General features: G+C 43.4%; 1 protein-coding gene across 1 annotated transcript in view; it reads right to left on the reverse strand.

Moving 5' to 3' along the window:
• Positions 1-12031: 12031 nt before the first annotated feature.
• Positions 12032-19363, reverse strand: part of LOC308293232 (retinoic acid receptor beta-like) — a gene marked incomplete at both ends in the record, with an annotated part of 170317 nt that continues 162985 nt past the window's right edge. Inside the window, 3 exons of the mRNA XM_080735668.1 lie at positions 12032-12119; positions 14429-14822; positions 16190-16348. Coding sequence (XP_080591794.1) covers positions 12032-12119; positions 14429-14822; positions 16190-16348 — 641 coding nt within the window. The remainder of the gene's footprint in view (positions 12120-14428; positions 14823-16189; positions 16349-19363) is intronic.

The following is a 19363-nucleotide window of genomic DNA, read 5'->3' on the forward strand; positions in this document are numbered from 1 at the left end:
CGTGAATAGGGCTAATTGGAATAGCAGCATACTCAATTACGTCACCATCTCAGCTTTGCTTCAGGGCAGTTCCACAGTACCCGCCCTCTTCCACAAACCATTTCATTTCTTTCTGGAGAACGGAAGTTGGTCGTTTACTAGGCTAGTTCCACAGCGCATTCCTGTCAACATGTTCAGAGCAGCAGATCTACAAGCTATGAACGCGTTGCATTCCAATGGAGGATACAATGAACTTATTGTGCAGTTCACAACAAACATTCTATAAGAATTATAAAACATAAAATAAAGCACGCTTTTATCTTTCCAACACAATGGGCTCAGAACATACAGAGAAAAACCCCGGCCATGGATCACTGGAGTGGACTTTTCAGTTAAAATATTTAACTTTTTTTGAACTTCAAAATTTGAAGTAGGCTACCATAACAATAATAATATTTGGAATTTATAAAGCGCTTCTCTGAGTATCCAAGCCTTGTAGAGAGTTCAGTAATACAGGGCTCTGGACCAGAGCCTTGTATTAGAGAGTTCAGTAATACATGGTTATAGAACCAGAGCCTTGTATTAGAGAGTTCAGTAATACATGGTTATAGAACCAGAGCCTTGTATTAGAGAGTTCAGTAATACATGGTTATAGAACCAGAGCCTTGTATTAGAGAGTTCAGTAATACATGGTTATAGAACCAGAGCCTTGTATTAGAGAGTTCAGTAATACATGGTTATAGAACCAGAGCCTTGTATTAGAGAGTTCAGTAATACATGGTTATGGACCAGAGCCTTGTATTAGAGAGTTCAGTAATACATGGTTATGGACCAGAGCCTTGTATTAGAGAGTTCAGTAATACATGGTTATGGACCAGAGCCTTGTATTAGAGAGTTCAGTAATACATGGTTATAGAACCAGAGCCTTGTATTAGAGAGTTCAGTAATACATGGTTATAGAACCAGAGCCTTGTATTAGAGAGTTCAGTAATACATGGTTATGGACCAGAGCCTTGTATTAGAGAGTTCAGTAATACATGGTTATAGAACCAGAGCCTTGTATTAGAGGGTTCAGTAATACATGGTTATAGAACCAGAGCCTTGTATTAGAGAGTTCAGTAATACATGGCTATGGACCAGAGCCTTGTATTAGAGAGTTAAGTAATACATGGTTATGGACCAGAGCCTTGTATTAGAGAGTTCAGTAATACATGGCTATGGACCAGAGCCTTGTATTAGAGAGTTCAGTAATACATGGCTATGGACCAGAGCCTTGTATTAGAGAGTTCAGTAATACATGGTTATGAACCAGAGCCTTGTATTAGAGAGTTCAGTAATACATGGTTATGGACCAGAGCCTTGTATTAGAGAGTTCAGTAATACATGGTTATAGAACCAGAGCCTTGTATTAGAGAGTTCAGTAATACATGGTTATGGACCAGAGCCTTGTATTAGAGAGTTCAGTAATACATGGTTATGGACCAGAGCCTTGTATTAGAGAGTTCAGTAATACATGGTTATAGAACCAGAGCCTTGTATTAGAGAGTTCAGTAATACATGGTTATAGAACCAGAGCCTTGTATTAGAGAGTTCAGTAATACATGGTTATAGAACCAGAGCCTTGTATTAGAGAGTTCAGTAATACATGGTTATAGAACCAGAGCCTTGTATTAGAGAGTTCAGTAATACATGGTTATAGAACCAGAGCCTTGTATTAGAGAGTTCAGTAATACATGGTTATGGACCAGAGCCTTGTATTAGAGAGTTCAGTAATACATGGTTATAGAACCAGAGCCTTGTATTAGAGAGTTCAGTAATACATGGTTATGGACCAGAGCCTTGTATTAGAGAGTTCAGTAAACATGGTTATGGAACCAGAGCCTTGTATTAGAGAGTTCAGTAATACATGGTTATGGAACCAGAGCCTTGTATTAGAGAGTTCAGTAATACATGGTTATAGAACCAGAGCCTTGTATTAGAGAGTTCAGTAATACATGGTTATGGAACCAGAGCCTTGTATTAGAGAGTTCAGTAATACATGGTTATAGAACCAGAGCCTTGTATTAGAGAGTTCAGTAATACATGGTTATGGACCAGAGCCTTGTATTAGAGAGTTCAGTAATACATGGTTATGGACCAGAGCCTTGTATTAGAGAGTTCAGTAATACATGGTTATAGAACCAGAGCCTTGTAATAGAGAGTTCAGTAATACATGGTTATGGACCAGAGCCTTGTATTAGAGAGTTCAGTAATACATGGTTATAGACCAGAGCCTTGTAATAGAGAGTTCAGTAATACATGGTTATGGACCAGAGCCTTGTATTAGAGAGTTCAGTAATACATGGTTATAGAACCAGAGCCTTGTATTAGAGAGTTCAGTAATACATGGTTATAGAACCAGAGCCTTGTATTAGAGAGTTCAGTAATACATGGTTATAGAACCAGAGCCTTGTATTAGAGAGTTCAGTAATACATGGTTATGGACCAGAGCCTTGTATTAGAGAGTTCAGTAATACAAGGACCAGAGCCTTGTATTAGAGAGTTCAGTAATACATGGTTATGAACCAGAGCCTTGTATTAGAGAGTTCAGTAATACATGGTTATGGACCAGAGCCTTGTATTAGAGAGTTCAGTAATACATGGTTATGGACCAGAGCCTTGTATTAGAGAGTTCAGTAATACATGGTTATAGACCAGAGCCTTGTAATAGAGAGTTCAGTAATACAGGGCTCTGAACCAGAGCCTTGTATTAGAGAGTTCAGTAATACATGGTTATAGAACCAGAGCCTTGTATTAGAGAGTTCAGTAATACAGGGCTATGGACTTAGCCTGGCGTTGCTCATACTAATTCCTCACTGCGTGTTCTACCAACAGGGGGTGGTGTTGTGCAGTCTGGTTTATTAACCAGGCTACTCTGGACTGCCATGGTCCGAGTTGACTAACAGACACTATGCTTCTGGTGCGCGCGCGCACGCACACACTCTGAGACACACACTCTGAGACAGTGACAGAGACGGTCGCATAGCACTATAGCTCCTACAAGCTCAAGGCCACTTGTGGTGAAAACTCACTGCAGGGCCAAATCGAACAACTAAAGGACAAAATGACGAAAAAGGATATCGAAGAAATAAAGACCTCACTCAGCCTTCAGACTGAGGAGATGACTAAATTGACGACTACTTTGACGAATTTGATGACCCAACATCAGGCTGACCTGATGAAGGAGGTCTTGGCTTTGAAGGCGACGGTCAAGGAAAGAGATCAAAAGATTGAAGAATTGGAGAAAAGATTGGATGAAATGGAACAATATTCAAGGTTGGATGACATAATTATTTCGGGGCTGAAAGTTAAACCATTCTCCTATACCAGGGCTGCTGCCAATAGCCCCAGCACCCCGCCAGAAGAACAAGCAACCATTGAAAGGCAAGTCATTGATTTCTTTAAATCTAAGGAGATTGTGTTGGACCAGGATCATATCGCTGCTTGCTACACACTCCCAAGCAAGGATCGTAAAGCAAACCCTGTTATACTCTTGAGATTCGCAAACAGAAAACACAAGAATCAACTCCTGATACAAGGAATGAAGCTTAAAGGTTCGGATGTTTATGTCAACGAACATCTAACAAAAAAGAATGCTGAAATTGCCAGGGAGGCACGCATCCTTAAGAAACAGGAAAAAATTCAAGGTGTTTGGAGCAGAAATTGCAAAGTGATGATAAAACCAAATGGAGATACAGCCAAGGTAACAGTGGTACGTGATTTGAAGGAACTGGATGATTACAAATGAAAGATGCTGAAATGGACACAAACACTGCTGTTTGACTACCCTGGCAAAACGTCAAGATAGCTGCTTCTGTACGAGACACTGAAACTCTGACATTTTTATTAGTGAAGCAGAATTACCAAGACAAGAAAGAACGGGACAAATACAAATGAATTGTGCTTAATTCTTCATGTGTGCCCAAGACAGCTGCTTCTGTATAACAGACAGTAAATCCCTTGTCTCAAGGACATGCCGCTTGATAACCCTGTAGCCAAAACACTGCGCCAACTCTACTACAGAAAAATGTCAAACTGACTCAGATAAAAAATGCAAAACACAGGCTGCCTAGCCAAAGTGGATGTGCACGTACTGTAACCAGATTTGAACTGAAGCGTAACAAAAGGGAGGCCACAACTGAATTAACCTGGAAAATATCATGGACAATGCGTAATCATGGACACAAACCTAGAAAAAAAAAATACATTCACTCTATCATGTTTCTCTACCTCCATTTATTATTACACTTATTATTATTATTATGATTATAATTATTACCCATATTATTAGTCTGTTTGTTTCTCTTTTCTTTTTATTAGGCTGATGTATGCTTAAAGTTGTACCATGTAACTTTTTTTATAAAACAAATCTTAAAATTGTCCTAACTGTTAAATCGCTAAAGTTTTAGAACACCCACTCCGTTATTTTCAGCTTCTGAAGCCTTCTCTTTATATGTTTTCTATGATCCTGGCCGTGGACCGGATTTCGCGCAAAATTGACGTAATCTGCATCATCTGTATACGTTGTGTATACGTTGCCCAATCACATCGCCGATCATGCACACATGGTACACTACCGGCCAATCACAGCGCATCTTGAAGTGGGGTCGCCATATTTGTAGTCGCCCGTGTGTCTCTTTACTCAAAAGGTAATCTCGCCTACCAGGCAGGGTGAAGTAGTCCGTTTCTCCGGAATGCCTGAACGCACAGGAACCAGGGACCCCTCCAAAGATAGCTCTCGGCGTTGTGGAGGCAGACGCGGGGGTGTGAAGGTACGAAAAACGGGCGAAAGACGCGAACGCGACCGCGGTTTGCTATATGGCTACTGACCACTAGTTGAGAATCTTACACAGTATAGCTTTAAATCCTAAACACTTTAAATTATTATGTAAGTAAAAAAAAAAAAAAAAAAAAAAGTACATTCATTCTATCATGTTTCCTTTTCAGTTATTATTATTATTATTATTATTGTTGCACTTATCCTTTTATCATGTTTCCTTTATCTCCATTTATGTAATTACATTTTTTTGAGAAAAAAAGTAGATTATTCATCTATTCATTTATTTCATTATCACCAGAAGGTAAAATCGTATACTCTTATAACATATTCTGATTCCTGAATTGCTAGTGTTGATGTATATGGAAATTCTTCCAACATGTTTTTTCCCTTTTCTTAATTTTCCATTTATTTTTTAATTTTTAATTTTCCATTCTCTCATATCTGCTATGAGGCCGATGTATCCTTGAATTTCAAACATTCCTATAACTAATCACTGTATTTTACTCATTGAATAAGTAGGATAGGCTTCTACAAGCTTTCAGCTTCAGCCTATTCCTTTTGACCACATGTAACAATGACTAAGTGGATGTATGACTTGTAAAAATGTGAGTGATCAAATAAACTAAACTAAACTAAACAGTAAACACACACACACACACACACACACACACACACACACACACACACACACACACACACACACACACACACACACACACACACACACACACACACAACATTTGTATTTTAAAATAAATATATATGTTTTATTACTTCGCCAGGACAGTTCATGGTAAAGTGAAACGGTTTATGAACATACAAAGCATCGTTATTAATTAATAATTAATAATGTACAAACAGAGACCATATTTAATATGGAGAGAGAGAGAGAGAGAGAGAGAGAGAGAGAGAGAGAGAGAGAACATATCCAGTAAGACAGGGGCCTTCAACGTTTTCAGGCCAGGGACCCCCTAGCTGAGAGAGATGAAGCAGGGACCCCCAGATTCCATATAGTTTCGTCGTTTTAGTGTATTTTGGATTCATGTCAATTTGTGTTTTCAGATATGTAACCACTTGAACCGTCAATACTTAATAAACTTGACCTTTCACTCTGTACTTAGTCTGCTCTTTTTCCCCCTCTACACCAAACCTCTTTGCCAAAAATAGAAGATCTACAAGCTCACAACGCCTCACACTGCGAGGCGTTGTGAGCTTGTAGATCTGCTATTTTTGGCTTAAGTTCTCAGAATATGGACGCTAGGGTTCAAGTGGTTAATATAAAAAAAGGAGAAAAAAGGTTTCTATCAAACCAAGATTTGAAGGACCCCCTGTAGTAACTCTGAGGACCCCCTAGGGGTCCCGGACCCCCTGTTGAAGACCCCTGCAGTAAGACAGAAGTCAAAGATCTCATATTATAATAACACATACAACTATACAACACTTGCACATGATTGGTGGAGAGCTTCGCTGATGACAGAACGCCGCGTGTGATTGGTGGAGAGCTTCTCTGATGCCCCACCCCTTCCCTGGGCAGTGGTGGAAAGTACAAGAACATGATGTACTCTAAGATTGAGTACTTTTACTTTACTTGAGTATTTAAATAATACAAAATCTACTCCGGGTATAGATTGTAGTATTGTACTTTTTACTCCACTATAATTATATGAAAACGTACGTGCAGGTACTTGTTACTTAGGTTTTCATGACCAAACATGCATTAACCAATTAAAGGACAACTTTGGGTTCTTACAACTAGGGTTCATATTTTAGATTGTAATTAGGGAAAAGAAAAAGTGAGTGTTAAAATTTAGTGTTTTCATTTGCTTCGTTCTATTGTTTTACCGCGTTTACCGTGCTAAAATGTGGGGCATGCGTACGCATGGGGGCATGCGTACACGTGGCTAAATATGTATTTTTAGACACAATAAGCCAGCAGTTTCTTTATTGCTATTTACAATAACACTTCTAGCCCCGATAAGTCACATCCAAACATGAAAGGTTGCGTTGTATCTTGGGAATGGGCTTATTCTGTGTAAAATGACATATTTAGCCACTTGTACGCATGCCCCCAGCCACTGAAATAAGAATCTCTACAACAATAGAAAGAAGTAAATTAAATCATTTTAACACTCATCTTTTATATTCTCTAATTACAATCTAAAATATGAACCCTTGTTGTAAAAAAAAAAATTGTCCTTTAAGGCCTATGTTATACTGGCAATGAGTGGCGGGAGCTTGTAGATCAGCTTAGCTTAGTTTTTGAAAAAGCTTGGACAAAATCCTTACAACTTTTTAGTACTGTCCACATTATGTTGCATACTTTTTTTGCAAGTCCAATTGTGAATACAATACAGGCCTAGTGTGCCACTTGCACCGGAGTATTATTATTGTTTAAATAATGTGGTATTGCTACTGCTTACTTCAGTTCAAAAGAACTTCCACCAATGCCTCGGTCGGTACGAGAGGAGAGACACGCAGAGAAGCTGAGGTTCATGTTCTGTTCTGTTCTGTCTGTCTGTCTGTCTGTCTGTAGGAACCTATAGCTGATGATGACGCTCTGTCTGTCTGTCTGTCTGTCTGTCTGTCTGTCTGTCTGTCTGTCTGTCTGTCTGTCTGCCACGTAGCTGTCAATTGATTGGGTTTGATTGATTGGTGACAGCTAGCGTGGCGCGTTGCAGCGACAGGAGAGAAGAAGGGTGGCGTGGAGAAAAGGAACAGAACATGATCAATGCCGACCGACGGACCGACTGACTGGGCCACCGTTCGTTCGTTCGTTGTCTCGCACCACAGCACAGCACAGAGCTGCGAACGCCCATCATTTCGACCGGAGGGTTAGCGACTCACTAGGTTAGGGTGAGGGTTAGAGTCGGGTGTTGAAAAGATGACATGTAGTAACAGCGACACACTCCCTGTGGTGTGGTCTGCTGTGGGAGTCAGTCCTCACACAACACCCTTCCTAAAAGATGTTAACAGCTGTTGAGATGGGAGGGGGATCGTTTCTACATGTGGGTATATTACTACACTGGGCAAATTTCCATAGCCCTCCGATGTCCGTTAGTCCGACGGTGGTTGGGGTTAGGTTGCGTGCTCGTTTTTGCCAGGTGACAGAGGCACGCCGTCTCAAGCGGACTTGAGCCACGCGAGACACCTCCGAGCGAGCTGAAGCGAGCGGTTGCGCTCAGATTCGTTGGCAAAACACCAGGTCGCGGTTAAGACTACTGGCCGGCGTCGGCAGGATAGTGTTCACCCGCGACGGCAGGCTACTGGCCGTTTTGTAAAATCACTACACGCCCTATACACTGTACCGCCAATAATCCAGTCTAAAACACACCCACACACACCCTTATTATTATTATTGTCACTGCAGCGAGCGTAGAGACTGAAGAGAGAGAGAGAGAGAGAGTAGAACAGAGAACAGTTACGTCGGTTCGACACATTCAACAGAAAAGAAAAGAAAAAACATTGAATTCAGCATTGTGAGTTTCTCTTTACTCCTTGATGCTGTACAGAGTCCGGGGTGCCCCCCCCCCCCCCCCCCCATTCCGACACTAACCCTAACCTCTATGGAAGCGCCGCCACTCCGACAATTAGAAGTCAATGTCTGAATGGCAGCGTGTCTGAATGGAGAGCGGCCCCCCACAGGGTCCCTGCTGTGTGACTGTGGACCCCGGCCAGACGCACGGACGGATGAGGTTGTGGACATTCTTCTTCGGCGGTGAAAGTACATTATTTCCTTAAAAACGTAAAAACTAAATACATTGCGGCACTCTCCGTCTCTGGAGGTCAGGAGAGCAACGAACAAACAAGAGCATTTATTTCATTTTTTTTTTACAGAGAGATGCAACGTGTTTGCTTCTTAAAGAAAGTATTCCATAGCACTGCATGTCATTCCTATAATAACTCCACATTGTTCACATTCAGACGTTGTATAAAATAACAAAACAAAACATTTCCCTTATTATTATTATGATATGTGTTCTTTTTTCAGGCAGGACGAACCACTCAAGCACTCTTTTTCTTTGTTCCATTATTCATAAAATAAGCGACCTACAAGCTGACACACCGCATCACGTATTGTGAGCTTGTAGATCACCTATTGTTTGTACATAATCTCCATCGTTACCCAGATAGGTCAAGAGGTCAAGATGGAGATGGTTGTTGGTAGGCTGAGACCCAATGACCTATGACCCCTGGACCCAAAGACCTCTGGACCCCCCTTGTGGAAGGAACTGGAACTTCACCCAGATATCTGTTGGTTCTTTTAGAAATGTGGATCAAAATCTAAATCAAATCAATCAATCAAAATTGAGCCCAGAGTGAGTAGACATAAATGGTGCCATAGTATAATGATCATCAGTGAGGGCCAGTTATCTGAAGATCAGTTGAAAGTGAAGTGGTCCTTTGATGTGATCTAGTTTGCAGATTGCAGATTAAATCCAAGTCTAATCATCAAGCATCCAATTTAAGAAGTGTAGCGTCTACTCCCCACCACACTCTGAGATCAAAGAGATGCCGTACAAAACATGAAACCTTTTATCTTTTTTTACTGCACAACTCAGGGGTTGAAAGGTTGTGGGTTTGAATCTCCTTAGCTTAACAGCACACATGCAGGCTGGTAGCTTCAGTCTGTCTGGATCCAGTAGATCCAGTAGATCCAGTAGATCCAGTAGATTCATAGATCCAGTGGATCCCACCATGTGCTTTTAGACAATCATTATCCCCACAAAGACAAAGCGGTCGTTATGAGTTATGTCTTTAAACGTAGCGTAAGTGATCTTTGTTTTTTGGTGAAAACATGTATGCTCTATATTCCGTAATGACTGAGTGTCAAGCTCTTTAATTTCAGGTGGGGTTGCCAATTTCAGCCAATCAGGAGAGAGTATCCAATCATCAGCTTAAATGTTTTATTTAATTGTTGTGTCTTCCCTGACAGGATCACCACCTTATCGTAGTGGGATGGTTTGCACAAAAACAACTGTTGTTTGCTCACTACTTTGTGTCGATTTCACTCATGAGTTCTCTCTCTGTCTCTCTCGCTCTCTCTTTCCTGATTGGATAAAATTGGCGTTGCGAACTTGAAATAAAAAGCATATGAATGAGCTGGAGAGACAGGGAGACCAAACAGCCATGATGACCTGTGGGAATGTAGAGCTATTTAACGCTTGTTTCAACAACAACAAAGTATCACTCACTGTACCTTTAAGGATTGCAATGCTCCCGTTTAGTTTCCCTACCGTTTCAAAACAAGACACTTATGTATGTTAAACCAGAGCTGCTCAACCTCTCCAGGACCCCCCCCCCCCCCCCCCCCCCCCCCCCCCGCCGCCCATGGGCGGGGCCTAGATGTGTGTGCGTATCGTTGAAACCCAGCGGCACTCAAAGTTTTTTTTTTCCTTTTTTTTTCTTCAAGGACCCCCAGTTTGATATGCATGAGGCCATGGACCCCCATCTGGACCCCCACAATCTGCACTATGAAATCCTAACTCCCGAGAGAGTACAAAAATGGAACCAAATGGACCCGTGAATACGGTCCATTTGGTTCCATTTGTACACTCTCAGAGTTACAGACCAGTAAAGCCCTATCATAGTTGGCACCACGGTGATAAGCTATCCACCGTGGTGTAGTCTTTTTAAGTCATAAAACTACAACATTACGTCATTACTTGCGGTGAAGAGCTTTCCACCGTGAGTCCCGACACATCTATCTGTTTTTAGACAGATCGGCCCATCACCCTGTTCACTGATTGATCTATCTAGACCAGTCAGTCACAGTGATAGGACTTCACCGTGACTGACTATGATGGCCTCCACTTGTTTTCTCACTTTAGGTGGATAGCTGATAACCTAAAATGTGCGGTGAATAGCTCTTCACCCTGGACTCTGATAAGGCTTAAGGGTCCATTTGGTTCCTTGACAATCAGCCTACCCTGGGGGGGTCCCCGGACCACATTTTGAGAACCACAGGTGTAACCTAGTTGCATTTACAGAGTTATAATACACTGCCGGCCACAGATACACAGAGAACTGATTGACTATGTTCCTTTGTTTGTTTGTTTGTTTGTTTGTTTGTTTGTTTGTTTGCAGAGCATCAGGGGACTCTAATCAATGTGTAGAAGGGCGTCGTTAATAGGGCATTAACAAAAAAGTCGACAAGTCATTACGCAAGTCGACTCCCACCAGAGAAAGTCGAAGTCGAATTGGAATGATCCAATATTACAGTGCTACATTACATTGGTTACACATGGTTACTGCCATGGTGAGTTACTTGTAACTGTACAAGTTACGCTTTCAAAGTAACTTACCCCAACACTGGCGGTGACGCGATAGCGTCGATTAGATCGCGAGTCCCTGTCCCTCGAAAAGCTCTGAGACGTGTGGGGGTTGTGTGTTTGTGGTCTTAATTCAGCCAGATGTTTTTTTTTTTTTATCTAATAAGCGTTAAACGTTAGAATTCATCAGAACATTCAGTCACGTGTTATCGGCGGCTTTCAGCTCAGATTCATAGCGCCACCTGGTGGCGCGGCTAGCCCACAACAACACATTTTATACATCTGTTGTTGTCGGTAAGTCTTTGCATTCTGTTGACGTCCCGAACGGAGAGACCCATTCATTCGCAAAAAATAAGGTACATGAACATAACAAGATAGTTACATTAAAAAAAACAGACTTTTTTCTTTTTTTAAAATACAGGAACATATATAAAATATTAGACTTCCATAAGGTCTATTATGTAATAACATTCTAGAGAATAACTGTTTGTTTTTTGAGGAACTTTACAATCAGTTTCCCCCGCAACTTTTTAAAACCTCGACGATGCCTCGCAAAGATATTCCTATTTTTTTTAAGACAATGGAAAAAAAGCACCACAAAATTCATCATCATCATCATCATAGAAACAAGAGAGAATTCTAACCATACAATGGTTATGTACAATGTACGCAATATGAGAGATGGAGAGAGAGAGAGAGAGAGTGAGAGAGAGAGAGCATTAAAACCATGTTTCTTTTTTCTTTTTCTTTTTTTTTACCGAAACTCCCGTCATGCAGATTTAAAGAAGGTTTCTGTCCACAGGAGACCTGAGGAGAATCATCTCTGTGTTCCCGGTGGTCCGTGGTCCGGGGGGGGGGGGGGGGGGGGGGGGGGGGGCGTGGTCTTAAAGGTATATAACTCTTAAAGGTATGTAACTTTGCCCCGTGTTTACTTAACAAAACCATACATACATTTTTGTACCGATCATTTCCCTTTATGGCTGCAGTCAGAGGTGGAGAATGGAGGCTGGAGACTGGACTCTAGAGTCCACTCGAGACTCGGCAGGACTGGACTGGAGATGAGAGACAAGTGAGAATCCAGTCTTGAATCTCGACTCGAGACTCCACTGAAGACTCAACTCTAGACTCTCAACTCTACTGAAGACTCAACTCTAGACTCTCAACTCTACTGAAGACTCAACTCTAGACTCTCAACTCTAGACTCGACTCAAGACTCCACTCTAGACTCTGCTGAAGACTCAACTATATATTTGACAGGAGACTCCGCAGGTATGCACTGGAGACTGGAGACTAGAGATAATCGAGTCTCGAGTCTCGACTCGAGACTCCGCTGAAGACTCAACTCTAGATTTGACTGAAGACTCTGCAGGTATGCACTGGAGACTGGAGACTAGAGAGAATCCAGTCTCGACTGGAGACTCTGCTAAAATGTGACCTTCGACAATCAAGTCAAAAGAGCTCTTGGACTCGACTTGTTGCTTCCAACGCCAGTCACTAGTGACTCGATCCGAGGCCTCTCTTGACCTGAGACTTCCAAGTAACCTACAATTCCATCAAACTTAGGAGTCGCTCTGGACTCTAAACTAAAAAGTGAAGGACCTGGACTCTGGCCTAGCCTGGTCCCAGCCTGTTTGTGCTCCCTTTCGGCGATTTGTTTTCTCTCTCCGCACTCCAGTCTGGGGGGGGGGGGGGGGTTCATTTGACTCGTATTTCATGGACAAGTTGTGACGTAGGTGTCGTCGTTGCTGATTGGATGTTGTTCCAACGAATCAGAGTATGGTTAGGGTAGCTACGTCATCAGCCAGCCAATACAGACTGGTGTATTTGTCCCGCCCCGCACCACAGACCAAATCGGAAGCCGTGGTGGCTGTTCCAATGAATCAGAGCAGCGTCATCAGCCAGCCAATACACACTGGTGTGTTTGACAGACATGACCAAAGACCAATAAGAAGCCGCGGTTGGACTCACCGAGTTCTATGTCCCACCCCCCCTTGGAGATAGGCTCCTTTCCAGACTGTGATGCGTAGAGACGATACAACATGTGGAACGGAGCGAACGGGCTGGGAACCAGGCTAAAGCCCTTTGCACACAGGCGCGTTTATCCACACGGATAAAACGGACAATTTCATTTTTTTAAAGAAAACAATGATTCTCTACGACCTCATGCACACCGGATCCGAATTAGCCTTGCGACGAGTGGCTGCGGCCGTGCGTTTTTTCCCCGATCGAACCCACTTCGATTCGTGCGTCTTGTCGCATGCGGTAAAAAACTCATCACTCCTTTTATGACTCCTTTTGGGATCCGCAGCGCCGATTCCGCACAGCATTGCACACCAAATCCAATGTGTTTTATTCATGCAGCAAACGAAAAAAACGCAACTGTCCTGTGTGCAAAGGGCTTAACTCTGGCCAGTCCTTGACTGGGGGATTTGTCTACTTGTTTCTCGTCCCCCGCCTCTATAGCAGCAGTCATCAATCAAGTCACTGGAGAAGAAGTTTACCTGCAGAGCCCTCTCATGGTCACCCCAGGAACAACACACCTGTCTACCAAAACCAACCGGTTAGCTGTGCTCCTGAGGTACGCCTGGCTGCTATAGAGGGAATTAAAAGGGTTAAATGAACGATCTACTGTTTTGTTATGTAAACACAGGACAAAAGTCACATACTATGCCTTTAATAACACCCCCCCCCCTCCCCCCTTCTAACCGTAACCACACCCACACCACAGCGGTTAAGAGCTCTTGAAGGAGGTTTATACACAAAGCACTGGTCCTTACAGGGGGGGGGGGGTGGACTACAAAGGGGGGGGGGTATTTATAGGACTACAGAGAGGTAAAGAAACAACGTAGTTCTAAGTTGGAGGTGTTTGGGGCGGGGAGGGGAGGGGTGGGGGGGAGGGAGGGGTATAACATTTAGGAACAAGCAAAGGCGCGAGGGGGGGGGGGTGTAAGGTTCAAGGGGGGGGGGGATTTGTTCCAAACCGCCTGGCGGTCCAACCCGACCCTGACGATTTAGTCTTCTTTTTTTCTTCTCCTTTTTCTTTTCTGTTTGTGCAAAGGAATGTCAGGGCAAGTCTGGGACGACGAGGCCCCCTAGTGTAGCAGTGGTTCTCAAACCTAGTTTAGTTTCGTTTTTAATCTCAAGGACCCAGAACTCTGAGAGAGTCCGTTGGGTTCCGTTACGGGCCTGTACGTATAAAAGGTCCATTTGGAACCCACCACAAGGAACCCTGAGAGCGTTCCCGGACGAGCCCCCACTTTTGAAAACTTTTGAGAACCCCCTGCTCCCCCCCCTCCCCCCGTCGGCCGTTTCAGGGCTCGTCGCTGCTTGGGGGCGTGTCCTCCCGGCTCCTCCCCCCCGCCCCTCGTTGTCCGAGGAGGAGGAGGAGGAGGAGGGGGAGGGGGGCGACTCGGGGGTCTCGGGACGAGCGATGCTGTCCTCCTCCTCCTCCTCATCGGGGCTTCCCCCGCGCCCCCCTTTCCCCTTCTTTTCCTCCTTCTCGTTGGGGCCCCCTGCTTTTCCCCCTTTCCCCTTCTCCTTGTCGGGGCCCCTGCCCCTTGCTTTCCCCCCTTTCCCCCCCTCCTCCTTGGGGCCAGGGGTCTTCTTGTCGTCCTTGGGGACGGGGGTCTTCTTGTCATCCTTGGAGGTCCCGCCCTGCCCTCCATCCTGCCCCTCAGAGTTCTCCAGCATCTCCTGGATCAGAGGAGGCATGGATCCTGGGATCTCCATCTTCAGGCTGATGACTCGCTCGGCTCCTGCACAGGAAACAGGGAAGACGAAGAGGATGGACAGGAAGAGGAAGAGAGGGACAATAAATAGTCTCATGTAGCCAGACAACTATTCCACAATCTCTGACGTCTGGAACGGCAGCTCCCGAACGGCGGAGTATCGGAAGTAGCCACTGCTGCATCTGAACTGTAGTCCCATTGGAAACATAACAGAAGCACACTCGCACAGACAGAGTCATTCGAGCGGCCTATTCTACATCATGGAGGTAACACCAACAACACCAGAGAAAGCCGAAATAGTAGGACATGTTATTGCTACTGCACCAAGGGAGTGATTGCGTCACATCCGCTTTATCTCGCACTCATCGTTTCTATTTCCGTTTGCCAGACTGTATGACAGGAGCATTTGCCCAAATCGTGGAGGCAACAGTCTGGCCTCGCGAGACTAATAAATGCGTGTTTCCTAAACCCACCAGACTTGAGTTAAGTCCCGCCTCACAGAAACACCCCTCTCAATAATCTTAAGTATGAAAATGCATATGAATGTTAGACTTAGTGCAAAGCATTACTGTACCTACGCCCTACCGATCCATTACAATAATACACGCAGCATAATACGCCCAAGCCATATCCAAACTATAACAATCAATTTAACTGATAATCAGTAAGAGTTTTTATTTTGAGTACAGTAGTGACAAATTAATAGCTTTCTCAGTACGTTTTTCTCTTTAGCAAAGTTACAAAGTTTCACCTCAATCCTGGTGGGTTTAGGAAACACGCATATTTAACCAAACCACCAGGTTTCCAGGTAGAGGGGACGACTGTAGGCTCCTGGGGTGTTGCGTTGCCGCTCGCTAACGAGCCTGGCTCTTTGGCTGACTGGTTAACGCACACGCCCCGTTATGGTAGTGGCCCGGGTTCGCCTCGCGGGCGTTGCCTCGTGGTTGCGCTACAATAGCAGGGTTAACATGTGAACTCCTTCTCTGGTAACAATATTTAACCAAACCACCAACCACTGCCAGCTATCTTTTTAGTTTTTCCTTAAATGTTCAAGTCACAGAATATTGTTTCTATTTTTCGCGAAAACGCGACTCAATTGGCCATTGATTCATAGAATATTATTATATATAACAATCCACGTTTACTTCTACTAAACCTTTAGCTACCTACCTTTAACACTGATGGAGCGTACAGGTCTACCTACCTTTAGCGTACAGGTCTACTCCTACCTTTAGCGTACAGGTCTACCTACCTTTAGCGTACAGGTTTACTCCTACCTTTAGCGTACAGGTCTACCTACATTTAGCGTACAGGTCTACCTACCTTTAGCGTACAGGTCTACTCCTACCTTTAGCGTACAGGTCTACCTACCTTTAGCGTCCAGGTCTACCTACCTTTAGCGCTGATAGATCGTAGGTCAGTGATCTTCATCAGCGTCTTGGGGAACATGTGAGGTTTAGAAGGACGTCGTTTCCTCACGTAGATCTTCAGAGCTTCCAGCAGAGGCTCCTGGAGCTCATCCACCTTGGAGGGTTCTTCAAGGTCCTGACGGTCTGAGAGAGAGAGAGAGAGACACACACACACACACACACACACACACACACACACACACACACACACACACACACACACACACACACACACACACACACACACACACACACACACACACACACACACACACACACACACACACACAGTGGTGTAAAGCAAACAAGTACATTTACTCAAGAACTGCGACGCATAGAGTAACGAAGTCATGATGTGAATAACTATGGAGAATAACATTGAATCATCTTAAATCGTCTCATTATAAGCATTGCGGTCTTTGCGATATTATCGGCGAGGTGGCTCTGTATGGTTTATGATAGTCAGTCACTCATATTTGATACAGTCTGTTTCTAGTGAAAATGTAACTAATTGGGCGACAGTAACATTAGCGTTTTCTCACCATCAGTTGATTCTTCATATCAATATGAGTCAAACCGCTGAGATCATTTGTTTATAATTGGAACACAGTTCTTATATGACGCCATATGAAAAAGGTCTATGGGAATTCAGAATGGGGGAAGAAAACCGCAAACCAGGTAGGATGGGTAAATTACGTCACACTTCACTACACTTGTCAATCATATCATATCAATCAATCAATCAGACAGACATGAAAATGATTTAAAACCACTAGTATGAACTAGTAATAAATCACATGATACATGAAAGAAACACTGATTTGAACCTTGTTTAAACTTGTACCCTTTCCTGAGGACGGGACCGTGTGGAGCGTTAGCTAACGAGCTCGTTAAACAACATCAATAGAACATCATTAATTATTCCCCAACTCTCTTCATTCCCTCTTTCACCTCACATGGCTGCAGTGGCCGCTTCAGGCCACAGGGGGGCAGTGTGTGTATGTAAAAATAAGAGTTATGAGGCACTCCCTCTCCCTCTCTCTCGCTCCCTCCTTCTCCCTCTCTCTCTCTCTCTCTTTCTCCCTCCCTCCCTCTCTCTTTCTCCCCTCTCTCTCTCTCTCTCTCTCTCTCTCTCTCTCTCTCTCTCTCTCTCTCTCTCTAAGTCAATGTCTCTCTCTCTCTCTCTCTGTCTCTCTCTCTCTAAGTCAATGTCTCTCTCTCTCGGATTATGCAAGACTGTGTAAGTCTTGGTTGTATCTCGGGGAGCAACACGTCTTGAGAGGGAATGCAGCACTAATGCAGTAGTCACGCATGCACACGCACACGCACACGCGCACACACACACACACACACACACACACACACACACACACACACACACACACACACACAGTTTGGCGACATGGAGAGGATGAGTTTGGAGGGTTTAAAGACAGACAGACAGACAGACAGACAGACAGACAGACAGACAGTCTTGTGCCTCGGGTATATTTGGGGATGGTCCGTATTTCTGTCTGGTATTTATTGTCGTGCGAGTATTCTCCTAATAAGAATCAAACTAATCAAAGCATTGTATTTATAGCTTGCTATTTGCTTATCAGAAACGGTGAAGATATCCTGTCCTGCTAACTTCATCCACGTACAGTCAGTACTAGGCATGCAGAGATAAATCGATATGTATCGTAATCGCGATACAAACGTGCGCGATATGAGTGAATCGGTTCATTCAGTGTGTGATTCCTGCGGGAGTCCCAGTTCAAAGCCCAGGCGGTACAATGGTGCCGTGACCCAGATGAGGGCTTCCCCGTAGGAAGAGGTCTAAAGGGGGGTGAGTGTGGCGGAGAGAGTCGCAGCCCCCACCTGAAGCCTCAAAAAGTCTAGTATCTCCCTCGTTCCATAGGGATATCCCTTTGGGGTGATGGTTAAGATATTGGACTTTCACACAGGAGACCCAGGTTCAAACCCGGGCATAACGAATAGGAAAAAGCCTTGTCAGTAATCTGCATTTGTTTGATTAGAAATGATGGCAGTCAATAGTTGTGTTTCCATAAACGTATTCAAAAATAGGAAGCAAATGATCAGAAATGCACATTAAAGGGCCTACACCATGCTTTTAAAACTATATTTTTTGTATAAATATATGCTCAAAATTGAGTCTTAGACAGGTTTTAACCCTCAACAAACACTCTGACCATTCTTTTTGTTTGTTCTAGCTCTACTATAATGAGGCTCTCCAGCTGCAATACCAAAACGGCCTCTGTTTGCTCAGGGGCGCATCTAGTGGGGTTTTTCCAGAAAAAAAAGAAGTTTTTTTGAAGAAAAAAAGTTTTTTTTTTTAAAAAATTTTTTGAAAAACATTTTTGAAAAAAAAAGTTTTGAAAAAAAAAAATTTTTTGGACTTTTTGACAGTTTGAAAAAAAAATTGAAAAAAATTTTTTTTTGAAAAAATTTTTTTTTTGAAAAATTGTTTTTTTGACTCTGAAAAAAAAAAACGGGAAACGCGTGTGACGTCACATGCGTCAACTCTCAGAACAGCATTGTTCTGAGAACCCGTGGAAAGCTTTTCATCTCTGTCTTCCCAAAACCAGAGAAAGACACAATGTACAGAAATAGGACTTTGTGAGGATAGAAGGTGCCAGTGGGACCCCAAAAAAAGGTTTTAAAATAGAAAAAGTGAAAATTCATGGTGTAGGTCCTTTAAGAGAAAGCGACTTTAGCCTCTTTCCATTTGCGTCTGTCATTCAAATTAGTGTAGGCTGGTTATTTTGCTCCCTACCTCCTTGCCCACCACTGGCCCCCACCGTTGTGCTTAGGGTCCTTGGGAAACGCCAGGTCGCAGAAGAGCGACACAAACACACAACAGTCTGTAAAGAGCTACAGCTGGCACCTTGTGAAAACGGGAGGAATTTACACACATTTTCATGGACGGTTTGTTTTGTGGGCTAACGCTGACGTTAAGCGTCAGGGGAAAGTGTTAACTTGGAGGACCAGAAGGTCATCATTTATTCACATTTATTGGCTGACCCGTTTTCATTCATTAATGCGCATTTACTTTTTTCTAAATCCACCTCCTCCAAGCGCATAAAAGTTTTTGCGAATAATGAACGTTTATTCAAATTTTGAAGTGCCTAATGTGTTAAGTACAAGAGGAGTACTTTT

This window comes from Nannobrachium achirus (assembly GCF_963921795.1).
Source record: "Nannobrachium achirus genome assembly, chromosome: 10".
NCBI classification, from domain to species: domain Eukaryota; kingdom Metazoa; phylum Chordata; class Actinopteri; order Myctophiformes; family Myctophidae; genus Nannobrachium; species Nannobrachium achirus.